Raw genomic sequence first — 17,814 nt, forward strand, 5'->3', positions numbered from 1 at the left:
GTTGCGGTGTGTGGGCTTCTCATTGTGGTGGCTTCTCTTGTTGTGGAGCACAGGCTCTAAGCGCACAGGCTTCAGTAGCTGTGGCACGTGGGCTCAGTAGTTGTGGCTTGTGGGCTCTAGAGTGCAGGCTCAGTAGTTGTGGCGCACGGGCTTAGCTGCTCTGCGGCATGTGGGATCTTCCCAGACCAGGGCTTGAACCCGTGTCCCCTGCATTGGCAGGAGGATTCTTAACCGCTGCACCACGAGGGAAGCCCAAGTTTCCTCTTTTTGATCACAAATACAGGACTTTTTTTCTCCTCCTAAGTAGACAGCATGTGAGACACCGCGTCGGGGCTTTCCAGCTCTCACAGAAACTTCCTTACGCCAAGTGCCAGGTTAGCATCCAGCCCACACCCTTGGCCGCATCCTTTGGCAACAAGATTGCATGGGACTCCAAGAGGATGAGGTCGGCACAGTTTTGGATTCTGGGATGACCTGAAAGAGACTCCCCATTGGCCAGGTTAAGAGGGCTGCACATCTGAAGTGTGGGCCTGGAGCTGCTTCTCCAGGGCCCAGACGGCTCACACTTCTTGTCTGAACAGACTCAGCCCAGGGCTTTCCCATCAGTGCAGAAGGCGACCGGGAAGAGGGTCACGGACGCGGGACTTGAGCACGTTAGGCGAGGATGGCACGTGGCCATGGAGGGCCTGGCCCAGCTTCCCTTTGGGGATGGGTGGGGATGGGGGTTGGTTGGTGGCGAGATGGTGGTCTTAGTCTTACCTGGCTAAATCTACAACATTAGAAGATTCGAAGCCCTGTGTTACAACTAATTAGAGAGTTTCCTCAAATTTAGATTCCCAGTTCAAGTGTTTTGAAAAGATTTTTGTGAATACAGGGCCAAAAGGAAAGCTATTTTGGGCTGTGATTTCTAAGTCTGACATCACAACCCCTCGATTGAGACCACCCTTGGTTGGGGGACAGGGGAATGAGACAGGACTCCACCTGCCAGTGCCCTGGGAGGGGGTGCACAGACCAAAGAATGAATGTCAACTCTCCCGGTGGTGGTCTTCCTCATAGATGTCATTTTTACAGCATTCAGGACCTCGAGTGTCACCCCCTCAGTTAAGGGCCCCTGGAATTGGACTCAGAGAGGAGGGGTGGACCAGGTGGCCGAGTGCAAGTGTCGCTCGAAGCTGGAGGCCTCTTCTCACCCCAGCAGGGCTGGTGGCCAGTGTTCCACATCGTTCCCCCAGCGGCCCCCAGGGCAGCACCTCGCTGTTTCTAGAGGAAGTTGGAGAAGGCAGGACTGGAGCCGCATCTGCCCAGCCCAGCGTCAGAGGCCGTGGCGGCATCCTGCCTCACTGAACCAGGATTTGGGGGCAGGCCAGGAACCCCCTCTAGTTCCCGGAACACCCTTTGCATCAATTCTGGGATTGGCATGTAGGAGCGGGGGTGGGGTGGGGGTGGCTAACATGGGGAGTGTGGACAGGCGACAAAGTGCTGTTTCAGGGCCACTTGTGTCCCCGGCTCTGGGTGAGGTTCTTCCATGAGCAGCAAAGGAGGGCCCTCCAGGCCTTGGCTGAGCCCAGCTGCCACCCCAGCCCCCCCCCCCGCCCCCGGCCACCTGGACCGCGGCCCCCACCTTTCCTCTGTGAGCAAACAATCAGAATCATGTCTTACAAAGAACAGACTCCAAAAATATATATAAATAAATAAAAACCTTAAACATTCTTACAGGGATCTTAAAGAACAGAATACATGTTAAAAACTTCAGTAATTTATATCAATTTTAAGCGGTACTTTATATACAATGGGGGAAAAAAACACATGCATAGTCCAAATACAATGTTGAAAACAGCATTTTCATAACAAAAGAGCTGGAACACGAAGTGTTAACACCATGTACATGAATTCAAGGACCACCCTTTTTGTCTGTTGCACACAGTTTATTTAACAATATGATATATAAGAAATGAGTTGGTACTTTACCATTCTATACAGTGATTGAATCTTCTTGAATTTTCTTATTTATAGTAATTATAGCGCTTGCATGATTTACACTAGAATTGCTTTTCCTCATTTCAAGTTTCACATAGAAGAAAGAAAAGAATGCTTCTTCTCTATTAACATTAGCATGGTCTAAGAGAGTGATCATCCCTATTTTTTGTCTAAAACCAGTTTTATCAGAGAAACAAAGCAACAATTTCTACATCTGCAAGACAAGAGTTTGGCTTAAGCCAGTATGTATAGATAGATGTGTGTGTGGGTGTGTACGTGTGTGCGCTCAGGAGCCAATTCCTATCATCCAGGGGTAATACTTGGAGACGCCCACAGAGTTCACTATAGAAAAAATCTTCCCGCAACGTCAGAAAGTTATCGGGATACATTATAAGCTTGCATTATTTCAGGAATCAGTTTCTGAATATTATTTTTCTTCTCACTTTTAAACATAAATGTTTAAAGTCTTGAAAATACAAATAAAAAATATGAATATAATGAACTTGTTTTTCCCGTTAAAAAAAGGCATGAGTCACCAGCAATGACAAAAAGAATCCAAACAAAACCCCCCTCCCCCCAAAACAAAAAACAAAAAACAAAAAAAAAAAAACAAAAAGAGAGAGAGAGAGACCAGATATTTAAATCAACTGGTTTTTAACAAAAAAATATATTCTTTGTATTGTTTCTTTAAACAGCAATCTACCCTTCCATGGCTTGGAAGTAGCAGTTCCATCTAGGAATAAAAAGAGCCCAGATGCCTGGATTTCAGTACAAAAGGTCCAAGAACATGAAAGGGAAAAAAAAACAAGTGATGCTCTCACAATGCTACAAACCCTCCACAAACTTTTCTAGGGTGTCTCCCGTGGTGTCGCCGACCAGGGACAGCTCATTGGACAACGCACTCCTGTTGGGGGTGTTCAGCTGGGGGAGCATTGCACTCTGTTCGGGGTTCCCCAAGTGTCCCTGATCTATGGAGCTGGCCATGGTGACTGCGAGTCCTGGGTGGGGGGAACCAGTCTGGGGCGAGACGTGGTGTGGTGAAGGCTGGGGCTGTATCCGTGGCGACGGGCTGGAATGTGGAGGCTGGGACTGGGGCCGCGGAGACTGGACAGGGGCCGGAGACCGCACCTGGCTACTGAGGGACGTGGCCATCTGCTGGCCGGGGAGGTGCGAGGCCTGCGGCTGTCCTGAGAGCATGTGCTGCTGGGGGCTCATGGGGTTCGGCTGGCCCGGGGACCCGATCTGCTGCTTCATCTGCTGCTGCTGCAGAATCCGCTGTTGCAGGGCCTGCTGGATGTTGGAGGTGCTGTCTGCGCCCAGCCCAGGCTGCCCCATCTGGCTGAGCTGTCCCATCTGGGCCGCCATCTGGCCCATGGAGCTGCCCTGGATGGGGAGGTGCTGCTGCATCCGCTGCTGCTGCATGGCCGCGGGGTAGCCTCCGGGTCCCTGAGGCTGCTGGAACTGGCCGTGCCCCGCCATGCCCCCGGCCATGCCGGCACTGCCCTGCTGCTGCTGCTGCTGCTGCTGCTGTTGCTGCTGCTGCTGCTGCTGCAGGAGCTGCCTTCGCAGCATCTCTCTGTACTGTGGGTTCATACTTGCCATGCTGGGGTTGTGCCCCGGGTTCATGATGTTCAGGGCCTGGCCCTGGGGGTTCAGGCCGCCCATCGCCGGCTGCTGTGGAGGCACGCCGGGCCGTGGCCCGCCAGCTTGCATGGCATTCAGGTTCTGCAGGCTGGGCTGCTGGTGCAGGCCGGGCTGGGGCTGCAGGCCGGGCTGGGGCTGCAGGCCGGGCTGACTGGCCACGTACTTGGCCGTGCGCTGTTTAATGAAAGCTGCCATCAGCTGAGGGTTGGACTTGAGGATGTTGAGCACCTGCTGCTGCTGCTGTGGGGAGCTGGGGGACTTCAGGGTCCGAAGCAGGTCCTGCAGGGCGCCGGGCGAGATGCTCCGGGGCGGTTGCACGCTGGGCATCCGCGGCCCGGCCACGGCCGGCTGGGCCTGCATGGACATCACGGGTCTGGGCATGCCTGGCATCGGCTGCTGCTGGGGGATGGGCGCCTGCTGCCACTGCCCAGGTGGCAGGCTGGGCACGACGGGCCCGCTGACCTGGTTGGGTCGGGGCACGTTCAGGCCCACGGGGGCCATCTGGCTCACCGGCGTCACCATGCCCGTGCGCCCTGGGGGCATGCCGTTGTTGATGTTCACCCGGTACAGGTGCTGCTGCTGCTGGGCCTCCCGCTCGATCTGCCGGGCCGCCTCCACTGCCGCGGGCGGGGGCTGGGCGGGGGGCGGTGGGGCCGGCACCTGGTTGGTGGGCTTCCCGGTGGACACCGTTGTTGGGGGCTGAGTCCGGGCCACACTGGGGAAGCCGGCTGGTGACATGTTCACGGGCGAGGGCTGCGGCTGGGCGGGGGGCTGTGGCGTCTGGGGCGTGCTGGGCTGCTGCGTGGGGGTCCCAGGTGGTGCTGAGGTAGGGGAAGGCAGGCTCTGCTGAGGCACGTTGCGGGTGTTCATGGTGGCCATCCGCCGGCGCATGAGCTGGGCCTGCTGCAGGCGGTGCTGGATCTGCTGCTGGCGGAGCTTGTGTTTGATGTTGAGGCAGAAGGGCACGGGGCACTTGTTTTCTTGGCAGTGTTTGGCGTGGTAGCAGCAGAGGGCAATGAGCTGCTTGCACACTGGGCAGCCGCCGTTGGTCTTGCGCTTGCAACCCTTGGTGTGCTGCACCACCCGCTTCATCTTCTGGCAGGACGGCAGTGAGCAGTTGGCGTTGCGGCACTGGCAGGCGTGCACCAGGGACTGGATGCAGCGCTGGATGCTCAGGCGCCGCGACTCCTGGGGGCTCTTGGACTGTGGCTCACCCTGGCTGCTGCCCTCGTCGTCCAGGCCCAGCCCCCACTTAACCATCTTGTGGGTGTGGCTCTTCGTGTTGTAGCAGTTGATGCAGAGGTCGTAGTCCTGCGGGCGAGGACAAGGGACAAGCCAGCGTCAGCACGCGGCCCCGACCACCAGCTCCCCCCCATCCCCACGAGGCTCACAGATGCCAAATGTGTCTGCTCCCCGGAACCTTCACTACCGGGAACACTCCACAGCCCAGAAATTCCAGAGACCACCGGTCCACCTACTCGCCCTCTTCTGGGGGCCCCTCTGCCTTCTCCCAACCTGCTGGCTCACAGTGTGTGCGGCTTCGTGAGCACCCCGAGGCTGGGGCCCCTACGCTCTGGGGCTGCTGTGGGTGCCCTCGGTGCATCCCCAGAGCTCGGGCGGGCACTGGGGCTGAGAGACCTTTACCAGGAGGAAACCCCTGGGCTCGCACCATGGCAACATAATGCCCCCTCCCCAGGTTTCTAAAAGCTGCACCTGGAGACGGAGACCACAAAGCACTAGATCTGGAGGATGAGCCCTGTGACCAGGACTGCTAACCTTCTCACAGCAAGGACGTGAAAATCCCCACAGTGGGAAATAAGAGAGAGGACAAAAGGAAGCTGGAGAGAGTGGCAGAGAGACGAGGGCATTATAGAGGCCCCCTCTGCCCCCAGAGAGCACAGAGCTGCTGCTGTGGAGCACTCGACTATGGGGACTATCTAGGCGTTGACACCAGCAAGGTGAGGACTGGGCAGGAGGGGAGTCTGACCATCTGTGGGGAGAGGCAGAGCACGTGATACCCCATGCGAGTGACCCGTCTGTGCCAGGGACAGGCCGAGACCCCCACAGAGGGGGTGCCGGTGTGGTCTGACCACGGGATCCACCAGGACAAGGGAGGAGGGTTTCAAGACCCCTGACCAAAGGGACCCAGCCTGACAGCAGCAGGGAATCCCGACCTCTTGGCAAGCCTAGACTGGGAGCACCAGAAGAGGAACCAGTCAGAATCCCAATGGAACCAAAGCACCACCGTGCTCTCTTCTCTCTGCCCTCCCACCCTGCACCGAGAGGCCTGTGCACGTGCCTGACACAGAGCTGGTGTTAACGAAACACAACAAATAAAATAACAAAGTGCCTTGTGATCATCTCCGCATCCTGGAAAGGTCAGCACAAATGTTGCCTCCCAGGGAAGCTCACTGGCTTCCCTCCGTCCCCTGAAGACCAGCTCCCCCTGCACCCTGGACACATGCCGTTGGGACCAGGTCGGGACCAGGCTGCCCTGTGAGCAGACACCGGCTGCTCCTTGCCCTGGACGCTGGCGCTAAGCCCCAGAACAGGCACAGGGCAGGAACCCCACCAACATCGAGAGAAACCCTCTCATTCGTGAACCCCAAAACACAATCTCAAAACCAACAGTGGACTAGTGGAGTGGACAGATGAGCATTCATCTGGTCATTTTCTCCCTAGAAAATGCCAACTGTCTAAGAGTTGCCCTGAAACACACACGCACAGCCCGAGAGCGCCGTGGGCCTTGCCAGCTCTGCCGGCAGCTCTGCGCGGGCAGGTGCCCCGCGCTCACCTCGCACACGGTGCAGTGCCAGCGCGTCTCCACGTGGTGCTTGCACTCGTTGCAGGTGTAGACAAAGCGGTCCTGGCCCTGGGTGTGCAGCTCCACCAGCATGCACAGCGTGGACCACTTGGAGCGCCGCAGGGAGGAGAACTCCCAATGCTTGTCCCGGGCCAGCGTGAGGAAGGCGTCCCGCCCGTCCATGAGGTCACAGCTGAGCAGGGGGTCGGGGTCGACGATGGGGGGCAGCGTGTTGATGACGGGCCCAGCGTGGAGGTGGATCACAAAGAAGACCTGGGGGATGGCAGGGAGGAGCAGTGTCAGCCCCGCAGAGAGAAGGACCGAGCCGACTCCTGCTGTCCCCAGGGCTGAACTGCATTGGTGACAAGCAGCATGGTGTCGCCAGGCCGGGCCTCCTCCCCCTGCACTTGGTCCGCCCCCACCCCACCCCGCCCACCCCCACCTCTTTGTGCTTCTCCATCGTGGCATAGAGCTTCTGGGACAAGTCGTTGGACACGTTGGGCATGCTGGGCTTTTTCTTGTTGGCTCGGCTGATGCTGCTTTTATTCTTGTTGGTTTTCTTGTTGTTCTTTTTCTTGGCGTTCTTGCTGTCGCCCTGGCTGCCCTGTAATAAGACTCAGAGCTGTCGGCCCTGCCTAGCCTCCTGCTCCAATGTCCAGCAGGGAGACCACCAGTTTCTGCTGCGGGGGCTCCAAGGAGCTGGGCCTGAGGCAGGAGACCGCCGAGCAGACCCCTACCTGCCTGCGCACAGGCCGTGTGCGTAGCTGTCAACACTGCTGCCTTCAGAGGAAACCGCTGAGGGGAAGGAGATGAGTATGGAAGCAGGGCCCGGACTTGGCCAGGACCGAATGGGTACAGTGGTGACAAACATCAAGCAAGCACTGCCTGTGCCACAACAGCCGCACATCACGTGGAGGCTGGAGGGAAGAACACACCTGGGATGCTAGTTGGGATCTAACCACTGAGGGGGTGGAAGCCGTTTCTCCTGGTCCTATGTTTTCTACTGGCTGGAGGCAGGCACTCCTCCTCGACGGGCACACAGCCAGGGCTGTGTCCCCCTCAGAGCCCCTCTGTGGCAGCTCGGCCGGCAGCACAGACTCTCCTCCCAGCACCCCCTGAGCCCTGGATGCCAGTGCTGACTCAGGCCACCTCCTGTGCCTGGGTGTCCGTCCGGCAGAGGCAGAGGAACCTGGGTTCACTAATCGGCTGTGGTCTTTCTCCCACAGGCACTCCAAGTTTCCACTGAAATCCAGCCCACCCTTCCAGGTCAGCTTGAGGGAGGGACCTGCCGGCATCTCTCCAGTCCCTGAGGAGCAGCATCTCCAGCCCTAAATCACCCAATGTTCCAGGAGATGACGGGTCCTGCCTCCAGGGAGGTCCAGCAAAAGGCAGGCAGAGAACGATGACCACAGCCCTCGACCTCTCCTCGGGACCCACCTGTGACATGAGTACTTGTGACATCCTCATCCACGCTTTCTCCATTTTGGAAGGGGCTAGGGATGCTGTCTTGCAAAAAGGACAAACCCTAAAGCACATGCTGCCTGGCACGAAGCAGCCATGCAGACATTCAATCCTAGACCCCTGGCTCCGGATGCTGGCTCCACATGCAGCCCCAAGCCCTCCTGAGGGCCCCAGGCCTGCACGGCTGGTAACAGGCATCTCGAGATTAACACATCTGCAGCCAATTCTTGACTTCTTCCCCCAAGTGTGCTCTCCCTTCCTTCTTCCCTTCAGGGAGACGCAGCAACACTGACTCAATTCTAAGGCCCCAGACCCAGCAGGCAGCCTCGATCCAGGATCTTCCTCATGCGCCACAAAGATGTGCCCTAAGTTCTGAGGTTGTTACTCTCAAAACACATCATACGCTGCTCACTGCCGAGAGCTACGAATCCAACTAAACCACCATCATCTCTTACTTGAACATGTGAAACACGGCACGACTCGGACTCTGCCACCCTCCTCCTCCTGCTGGAGGCTCCTCCCCCTGGATCTTCTGGGTTCCTCTCACCAGTCAGTCTCTGCTCAGATGCTACCTCCCCAGACAGGCCCTCCCAAAGGTGCTGCATCTGCCCTCTTCCCTCGTGTCTGTCCAACACCATCTCAGCATGCACCACACACTAGGACACACACCCCTTGAGGGCAGGGATGGAGACCTCTTTAGTTCCCACTGCACCCCTCAGGACGGTGCCCGCACATGGCGGGGGCTCAGTGACCAGAGTGAGTGCACAGACGCATGAACACCCAGTGAAGAGTGGGGGGCAGTTTACCACAAGGAGAGTGAATGAGGCCTGGCAAACAAGAGTCTCCTCCTCAAGTCATTTCTAAAGTGAACTGACTGGTTCCTGATCATGACACCCGTCTCCATCTCCATCTCCATCTCCATCACCTCTTCTGGGCTCCCTGGCAGGGCGCCCTCCTCTCTCATCTTGCCGTGTCTCAGCTCCGCTGTCCTGCCCAGAGATGCCAGAGCAAGCCCCTCTGTCCACCTAGTAGGTGATGTGTCTCCAGTTCGCCCAGCACCCAGTGTGGGCTGTGCCCCCAGGCCCAGGCCTGCCCTGTGGTGGGCGGTAACACGGTGAGGTTAGGTATGAAAACACCACCACAGACAAAGGAGGCCATGTCTTGAGAACCGAGCAGCCCACACTCACTCCCTGACCTGCTGGAGCGCAGCCTTTAGCACGTGCGCTGGGGCCCTCCCTTGGGCTTTACCTCCGGGGTCTCACTGGCCGCGGTGCTCTCCTCCTTCTTCCTCTCTTCTTCCTCCTGTTCCAGCTCCTTAATGCTCTCCTCCAACACGTTAGGCCAAAAGTCACCCTCGAAATAGGGCAGTTCCTTGGCACTGGTGAGCCTGTCTTCAGTTGCTTGTTTGAAAATGTCCTGGAAAGTGAACAAGCACAGCGGTGAGATGAGGCGGGCTGGGCGACAACACTCTGGGGAGGGGGCTTGGGACGACGACATGGAGAGGGGACCGCGCACTCCTGAGGCGCATGGTTTCACAGGCTCTGCCGCCACTTCTCTTGGACTGCCAACTGCAAATCTTAACGGACAGCAGAGAAGTTGCTTCTTAGTTTATGATTTTAAAATTTTTTAATTTTTGCTTTCCAATACTCATAAGTAGATATAATTCTAACCCATGTGAGCACAGAGGGAGACACGTGAAGATGTGGGAGTCAGTGGTGAGGAGCACCCCCCACCCCCCGCCCTCAGCGGTGTGGGCACCTTATAGTCATGGATGATGCGCTCGGCAAAGGCCTTGTCCAGCATCTTCTTGTACCACTCCTGCAGGCGCTTTGGCTTGGGGATTTTTTGATCCGGGGGGTGGCAATGGAAGATGTAGTCGTCTCCTTCACTTGGGGGACAGGCCCAGATGTGTCCTGTTACATACCTGCAGGACATACACACAATTCAGATGGAAGCAGTGAGCGAAATCATCCCTGCCTTTGAGGAGTAACAGCTGAGGAACACGGACCAAAGGACAGAAATAACTATGAAGAAAAACAACAAAAAAGAAATTACAAAATGCTTCTGGCAGAACACGTGAGAGGCCTAAGAGAGGTTCCAAACCATTGTGCTGGGGAAGGGGGTTAGGGTAAAGCCAAATCTCTACAGAGTGCAAACGCAGCCTGGAAATTGGCCCTACAGTACCTCCCTCTTGGGTGTGCATGTCAGGCAGGGGCTAACGCTGCAAGGGAACCTGTGACACAGGAGAGAGCCTGGGAAGACGGCAACGGGTCAGGCGTATCAGACGGCTTGTCCCCAGGGTGGATGCACTGAATTTCCTATCTACTTTCTCCTGCACATTGGAAGGGAAGTTGAGTATTTCCTTCTAAGGGGTTAAAGACAAAATAGATCTCATTCATTCTGCTCAAGACACTTCAATCAAACATCTCTTTTCCAAATTTGGGAAAGAAATGTGATCTAGAACGTAAGAAGAGAGACAGGAAAAGAAGTCAGACACGAGACCACATCTGGTAGGATTCCGCTTCTATGAACCGTCCAGAAAAGGCACATTTATGGAGACAAAAAGGAGATTAGTAGTCACTGGGGGCAGGGGTCCAAAAGGGATGAACAGCAAATGGGTACAGGGATCTTAACGGGGGTGGGGGGGATGAGAATGCTCTGAAACTGATTTACCGCGACAGCTGTATTACTCGGTAAAGTTACTAAAAATCACTGAATGTACACCTGAAGCAGGTGAATTGTATGATACATAAAATATGCCTCAATAAAGTTTTAAAAAAACAGACTAGAATGTGAGAAAAACACAGAAGGCAGGGAAAGCACATGAGCTGTGCTGGGAGCCCCAGACCCAAGTGGCCCAACAGAGCATCTGGCTGGAAGGGTGCTCTGCAGACCCCTGAATCCGTTTAAGGACATTAAAATAAAAACACAAAAAACCTTAAGAAATACTTGTGTTATTTCACAAAATACACAGTGAAAATTAAAAGCAGAGTTTTTATTAGTTCTGAATAATTTGAATTAAACTCACCCCAATTTCTTCACGTACTCTAAATATCCAATAAGGATCTCATGGTAAACAGCTGTTCGGAGGCATCGGGGTCGGAAGAAATGAATACTGTCCAGATAAGATATGTACACACGCCTGGGGGGCAGGGTGAGGAAGAAATTAATTGAAAGTTCAGGTTATCTCCCAAACTTGAAACCAAACACCAGCATCTAAAAAAAGCTCCAGAAATAAATTCTGTTTTGATAGCATTTACACTGGCCACAAACAGGACATAAGAAATCTGCCATCACCAAGCTCTGCTACCAATCAATAAAACAGAATTCAATTTCATCACTGAACTACGAAACAATGCCATCACTCACCATGGGGAACCGTGGAGAGATCAGGGCAAATTAGGAAAAGCCACTTCTAATTCCTTCTCACCCAGATTCTTGACTGAACATGAAATAACTCTCAGCAGAGGTGTGACATTTTCATAGGTGCATCAAAGAGAAGCCCGGCCTGTGCAGCAGTCCCCATCCCCTCCTCCATTGGTTTACCTGCCCCAGGTAAGACAGGGGCAACAGCAAGACCAGGATCAAAACCCATGTGTGCTTACAACACAAAGCACTCTACAGTCATCAAAACTCTTCACTTCCCACTGGCTTAGCAGAAAACGAACTAACGAAACTAACTAGTAGTTCTCTAAGATGTTTAGAGCCTCGGTCGCTAGCACAACACGTGACACACACCCCAAAGGAGCTAGAGGATTACCTTGTGTTTGGAGGGGGGCAATCAGAGCCATACTCTTGGACGTGCATCCCAAAGAAGCACACATCCACTCCATCAATTTCCTCAAAGGCAAAGAGTGCTTTGGTTCGATACGGGAAAGATTCAGACATTTCCCCAGAATCCACAAACCTGAAATAAAAGTGCCTGATGTTTGCATGCATCACCACCATTTACAAAGTGCTTTACAGACGAGACCTGCTGCCGTAAACCCGCTCAGTGCAGAGAAGCTGGAGGCGAGGTCCCCCCTTCTGACCACTGGCCCAGAGCTCCTCCACTGGCCCAGGCAGCTCGGAGCCTTGACCCCATTCTTTGTGCACTGCTTCACTCAGACAGGAATTCCACCTCCCCTGATGAACGTGGGATACTGACAGAAGGGTGGCTACATGCTAACTGATGAAAAGCTTTCAAATTATGCAAACTCTAAAGCTTTGCCAGAAAGCAAGGCTCTGGTTAACCAAGTGGGGTGCCCACTGGAACGTCTGCACACAAACCGTGACTTCATCCCGGGCTTGACCTCCACCGTCTTGTCTGAGCTGGCCACTACGCGGACAAACACCTCCCCGGCTTCAGGATGATTCTGTCGCCGCAAAAACTTGTTGACTCGGTCTTCCAAGTGGTTTCCCAACCGTGTGGTCTGCAGTCCTGCAAAGTCCAGCACAAGCAGATGAGAGGGCTTCGGGAGGGTTGAGGTCACAGAATCCACCTCTTTCAGTGTAGTCTGGTATTTTAAGGAGTAACATTCTCCAAATACAGAAGGGGTCTAATGTGTCCTATGAAGTAATAAGCATTTTATAAAAGAAAGGTGGACCCTGGAATCTCAGGCATTCCATGCATTGAAAACTGTCAAATGCCCAATATTTCCATCTTCTTCTAACTGTAAGGGGCAGAAGAGACACAAAGGTGGACCCAAATCTGAAAGAAGATGGGCTCTGGGGTGAAGCAGGGGAGCAGGCACGAGGGAGCTGCACTGGGTCCACCCTGCCTCCTGCCCCACATGCCCAGCCCCTAGTGAGACAGAGATCTGGCCCTGGCTGCGCCCACACAGCTGCTCGGTGTCACAGCTGTGCCCCAAGGCTGGAACGCACACTTGAAGAACTCTTAACAGAAATGGGGAGCCTGCCACTGCTTTCCCTGGAAGGCAGGGCTGGCACAGCCTCAGAGACAGGATGGCACAAATGCCCCTTCCTGCCCAGCTCTGATGAGAGTCCTGGTGCAGAGTCTGAGACAGCTAAGCTAGCGTGCAGCCAAGGGCTACCTCGCTCTGCGAGCATTCCAATCCTGGGCGGCAAGGGACGCTGTCCCAGGACGCAGACCTGCCCGGCACCATTGCTGGTGGGCTCCTCCGCCCTGCCCCTCTGTACCCTCCCTCTCCCAGGGACGGGCCAGGAGTTACACAGCATATACATACACATACAGTCATAGCATAAAAAAACTCTGTGCATATGGGGATAAAAGACTAGACGGGAAAGCTGCAAAAGGTTAACAGTGACTATAGATGACAGGATTTTAGAAGATTCCTTACTGAAGTTAAGAAATATCTGCAAAATTTAGGCTTTTTAAATTTAGTTTCTCTGCAATAAACATACCAATGGTAGAGCTTTTTTGGTATATAAATTATACCTCAATAAAAGTGATTAAAAAAAAAACTTACAATGGCAATGAAATAAAGACCCCATTAAAAAATAAAAACTTTAAAAGCTATAAAAATGAGCGGAAGTAGAATTATGTTTCACACTCTGATACACGTGCACACTTTCCACAGCTGTTTAGTCATGCTCTGGATCCCCTTGTTTCAACCTCCCACAGCTGAGATAATCTTCCTGAGAAAAAGAGAATTAGGTGCAAAGGACTTACGACCATCTCATCTATTCTTTGTGAAGCCCAGAAGAAAATTCTCATGTTCTCACCCCCCTGTACTCCCGCCCATGCTGCTGCTGAGCAAGTTTTGTCCCCTCATGAGGTGGCTTCCAATCCAGAAAGGGAGGACACAGCTAAGAAGGGCCACCCTGCGCTGGTGCAGGGAGCTCCCCCTTCCCTTGTGAAACTACGATTACACACACTATGATTTTCACATAATGAATAGGAGTAAACCTTCAAAATTAGGTCTTTACGTTTTTTCCCCAAATTACCTGAATTACCTGTACTAAAAATACAGGGTTTTTTTTGAATTTTATTTTTTTTATACAGCAGGTTCTTATTAGTTATCTAGTTTATACATATTAGTGTGTATATGTCAATCCCAATCTCCCAGTTCATCCCACCCCCCACCCCCCGCTGCTTTCCCCCCTTGGTGTCTGTCCATAAATTTGTTCTCTACATCTGTGTCTCTATTTCTGCCCTGCAAACCTGTTCATCTGTACCATTTTTCTAGGTTCCACATATATGCGTTAATATACGGTATTTGTTTTTCTGACTTACTTCACTCTGAAAATAGTTATTTTATTTTTTTTTAATACATTTATTTATTTTTGGCCGAGTTGGGTCTTCGTTGCTGCATGCGGGCTTTCTCTAGTTGTGGCAAGCAGGGGCTACTCTTCGTTGCGGTGCGTGGGCTTCTCACTGTTGTGGCTTCTCTTGTTGCAGAGCACGGGCTCTAGGCGCGCAGGCTTTGGTAGTTGTGGCACGCAGGCTCAGTAATTGTGGCTCGCAGGTTCAGTAGTTGTGGTGCACGGGCTTAGTTGCTCCGCGGCATGTGGGATTTTCCCGGACCAGGGCTCGATCCCGTGTCCCCTGCATTGGCAGGTGGATTCTTAACCACTGCGCCACCAGGGAAGCCCAAAATACAGTTTTTAAATGAGACAATTATGACGGTCTGGTCACAAGCACCAAACTGAACGCCGTGAAGAGGGCTGGAGAGGTGCTCCGCTGTGTCCCCTGAGAGAAGAGCCATGGGCTTTACACACGGGACGGCACCGTGTAAACCTGGAGAGCAGCCAGCACGCGCTCAGAGACTCAGTACTGGGGAAAGAAGGGCTGTTCTCATGCTGCGGTGCCATGCGAAGGTGTCCTCCAGACCAGCAAGTACAGGCACTGAGGGTGGGCATTTCTGCAGCAGCCCCTCCCACTGGACAGCAGGGCCCAGGCCACCCTCACTGTGATGGTGCCTCGGGCTTCCCACAGGGTGGCCACGTGCTTTGGTTTAGGTTCCCGTTTCCACTCCCCACAGCCCATCGTGCTGCAGCGGACGGCCCTGTACATGCCTTTAAGCACATAAGCAAATATCTTTGTAGGAGACGTGCGTCAAAGTGGAACTGCTGAGTCTAAAAATGGACATTTTAAATTGTACCCCACCAGGTATATTTTTGACCACGGTGCATGATGGGAGCCTTATATTTCCCTTTATGTGATCAAATCCTTCAGCCTTTTGCTTTCTGACCTCTGGGCTCTATCTTTTTTAGGAAGGTTTTTCATAACTGAACACAGTAAAAACACTCTCTTACTCTGACCTCCAAAGCATTTGTAGTTGTTACTTTTCGCCCCTTTAGCCACCCGAGTTGCGTTGTGCATGTGGCGTTAATGGGGAGGTGGTTTTGGGTGGATAGTCAGTTGTTTAGTATCACTCTCTGCCCAGCAGCTGGAAGATATTTTCAATGCAGTTGTCCCTCCGCACCCACAGGGGACTGGTTCCAGGAACCCCTCAGACACCAAAATCCAAGGATGCTGAAGTTCCTAACATACAATGGTGCAGTACAGAAGGCCCTCTGTACCCACAGGTCCCACATGCGTGGACACGGAGTGCCCACTGCACTAAGTCAGTGCAAATGACGCAACCTCTCTTTTGTGACCGACAGACACTTGCAGAGATGATGCTAATACACATTCAAATCAAAAACCAAGGGGAGACACACCACCTCTAAGGTCCTTTTCTGTAAGTGAAGGTTCTACATCTTTGAAGCTCATTTGCCAAAGGTCCACATATCCCTCTCCACCATTCTCTGGACGCTAGGGGAGGGTGGGGGCTGGGCCAGCTCTCAGGTTCTCCTACCGCCCCCCGCCCCCCGCCCCCTCTCTCTTCTGGCCGCAACTGCTCTTCTACTGAAGCCTAGCTCTCCTGGCAATTTCTGTTTTGGTCACCAAAGCTCTGGCCCAGGAGATTGATTCTAAGTAGCTGACTGCTTTAGTGGCATCACTCAGAATGGATCCTTTAAAGTAGGGGTTCTCACCTGCATGCCCCCAACCCAGGACATCTGGTAACGTACAAAGACATTTCTGACGGCCACCATTCATGGGGGGGTGGGGCGGGGAGTGTTACCAGCATTTAGTGGGCAGCAGCCTGCTGCTAAAATTCTAATTAAGCACAAGACAGCCCCCATAACAAAGACGTTTCTGGCCCAAATGTCAGTATAGAAACCCTGATCTAAAGAGAAATATTATAATAGCTGGTTAATTCATCAATATTTCAAAAGATTTTATAAGAGTGAGTTTAAGTGATAGGATAACTGTGGATTTTGGTAATGACAGAGTTTGAACGTGAATTAACGCTGACTTGGAAGGCTTCAGAGGGGCTTCTTCCTTGCCTGCCACCCTTCCCTCCTGCCCACGGACCTCTCCCTCCATCCCATCTCTCTTCTACTCCAGCTCCTCAGGTGGCCTGGCTCTTGCTGGGGAGCCCTAAGCGGTGTGCTAGTTGCCTGTCCTACTGGAGAGAAGTGAGAGCAGCAGCCGAGTTGACAAAGACGGCACACTGTACACTTCTGAAAAGTGTTGTCTCTAAAAGAGTGAAGACTACCTATGAAAAGTTACTCCTATAGCAACAGGGCGCGCTCTCTGCTCCTCGCAGGCACCAGCAGCCACTCCCAATGCGGCAGCGACACACCCAACCAGCCCTCGTGCAGACCAGGCTCCTGCCAGTCCTGGTGATGCTGGCTGATTCCCAGAGGGCCCCAGAGGGTCACTCTTCACAACAGCGGGGCCCACACCTACTGATGGGCAAACAGCCGCCCCCGCAGGTACCCAGGGCTGAGTGTGCCCAGGACGTGTGTGTGTTATTTCTGAGCTACTTGAGAAGGATCTGCTGACAAATTTTCTCTCTCAGAATTCACAAAGTTTACTATATGTGTTTTAGATGAAAGTTTCTAAACTTTCATCTAAAACACAGACTGATCATAAAGCTGACTTTCATATAAAGATCAAGGCAAATTATTCTCTTCAAGGGTAAGACAAAAAAATACAAAAACCCTTCCACAACTTACTCTTAGCACTGAATTTGTTTTCTTTACGAGTTCTGCCTGTTTTCTTCAAGCAGTTGTCGCACACAAAGCTGCAAAAAAAATAATGGGTGTGATCAGATTATATAAAACAGTATATGTTGCCAAACCAGTGAAATGCAGCATTAAAATACTTCGTTGGCAATTAAAATCGCATCATTATACAAAAGTGAAGAGGCAGACTGCTTTGATTCTACAATTCCTAAAGCGGGCAAACACTTAAGACTTAAATTTAGAACAAACTGCCATCCATCTAATTGCCGGATTCTTGCTGACAACAATGAATGAAACGCAGTAGCAGCCAGCATCCTCCCCTCTACTCTGTGCATAACTGCTTTCCCTTTCCCGAGATCACAGGAAATCACCAGGAAATTACTCACCCTGAAGGCCAAATGATATCATAGTGGAGAACACAAATCTGATGCATCTTCCGGCCACACTCCTTGCAATCAACGAAACTAGAAGACAAAGAAAGTGCACTGTGACACACGGAGCCACATACATAATGGAGCTTCTACAGAGCCCGTGTGGTGTGCTCACACACTTCGTCCCCTTGATGACTTCAAGAATCTGCAGCATTAATGCATCTCTTGACTAATTGAGCCGTATTTTAAAAAATGCATCAGTATGATATTTTCTATAGGAAAGACTGACTTTCTCCCTTTCTTTGTACAAATGCCTCTTTCCTCTCTTCTCCCAATCTGCTTTGCAACCAGAAGTGAAAATTTATTTCTAAAAATTGCTATGACGAAGGCTTATTTTACAGGTCAGTATTTCTGATATTACTACAGATTTTCAAGACCAGTGCTTGCTCTAGATGACTGCACATGCCTAAATGGACTTAAATAACAGAGAACAATACCGTCAGTGTTACAAACCCTTGTTCTTAAGCCCAGGCGCAGGAAACGTATGCTGAGTCAGTTACAAGGGTGGGAAATGACGGC

General features: G+C 52.6%; 1 protein-coding gene across 1 annotated transcript in view; it reads right to left on the bottom strand.

Moving 5' to 3' along the window:
• Nucleotides 1-1,783: 1,783 nt before the first annotated feature.
• CREBBP (CREB binding protein) overlaps nucleotides 1,784-17,814 on the bottom strand; it is a 126,536-nt gene continuing 110,505 nt past the window's right edge. The window contains exons 22-31 of the mRNA XM_061209682.1: nucleotides 17,251-17,328; nucleotides 16,856-16,923; nucleotides 12,155-12,305; nucleotides 11,646-11,792; nucleotides 10,914-11,027; nucleotides 9,644-9,809; nucleotides 9,134-9,301; nucleotides 6,867-7,028; nucleotides 6,416-6,697; nucleotides 1,784-4,932 (exon numbers count right to left, since the gene is read on the bottom strand). Coding sequence (XP_061065665.1) covers nucleotides 2,803-4,932; nucleotides 6,416-6,697; nucleotides 6,867-7,028; nucleotides 9,134-9,301; nucleotides 9,644-9,809; nucleotides 10,914-11,027; nucleotides 11,646-11,792; nucleotides 12,155-12,305; nucleotides 16,856-16,923; nucleotides 17,251-17,328 — 3,466 coding nt within the window. The 3' untranslated portion in view covers nucleotides 1,784-2,802. The remainder of the gene's footprint in view (nucleotides 4,933-6,415; nucleotides 6,698-6,866; nucleotides 7,029-9,133; nucleotides 9,302-9,643; nucleotides 9,810-10,913; nucleotides 11,028-11,645; nucleotides 11,793-12,154; nucleotides 12,306-16,855; nucleotides 16,924-17,250; nucleotides 17,329-17,814) is intronic.

Source organism: Eubalaena glacialis, chromosome 13, assembly GCF_028564815.1.
Source record: "Eubalaena glacialis isolate mEubGla1 chromosome 13, mEubGla1.1.hap2.+ XY, whole genome shotgun sequence".
Classification (NCBI taxonomy): Eukaryota; Metazoa; Chordata; class Mammalia; order Artiodactyla; family Balaenidae; genus Eubalaena; species Eubalaena glacialis.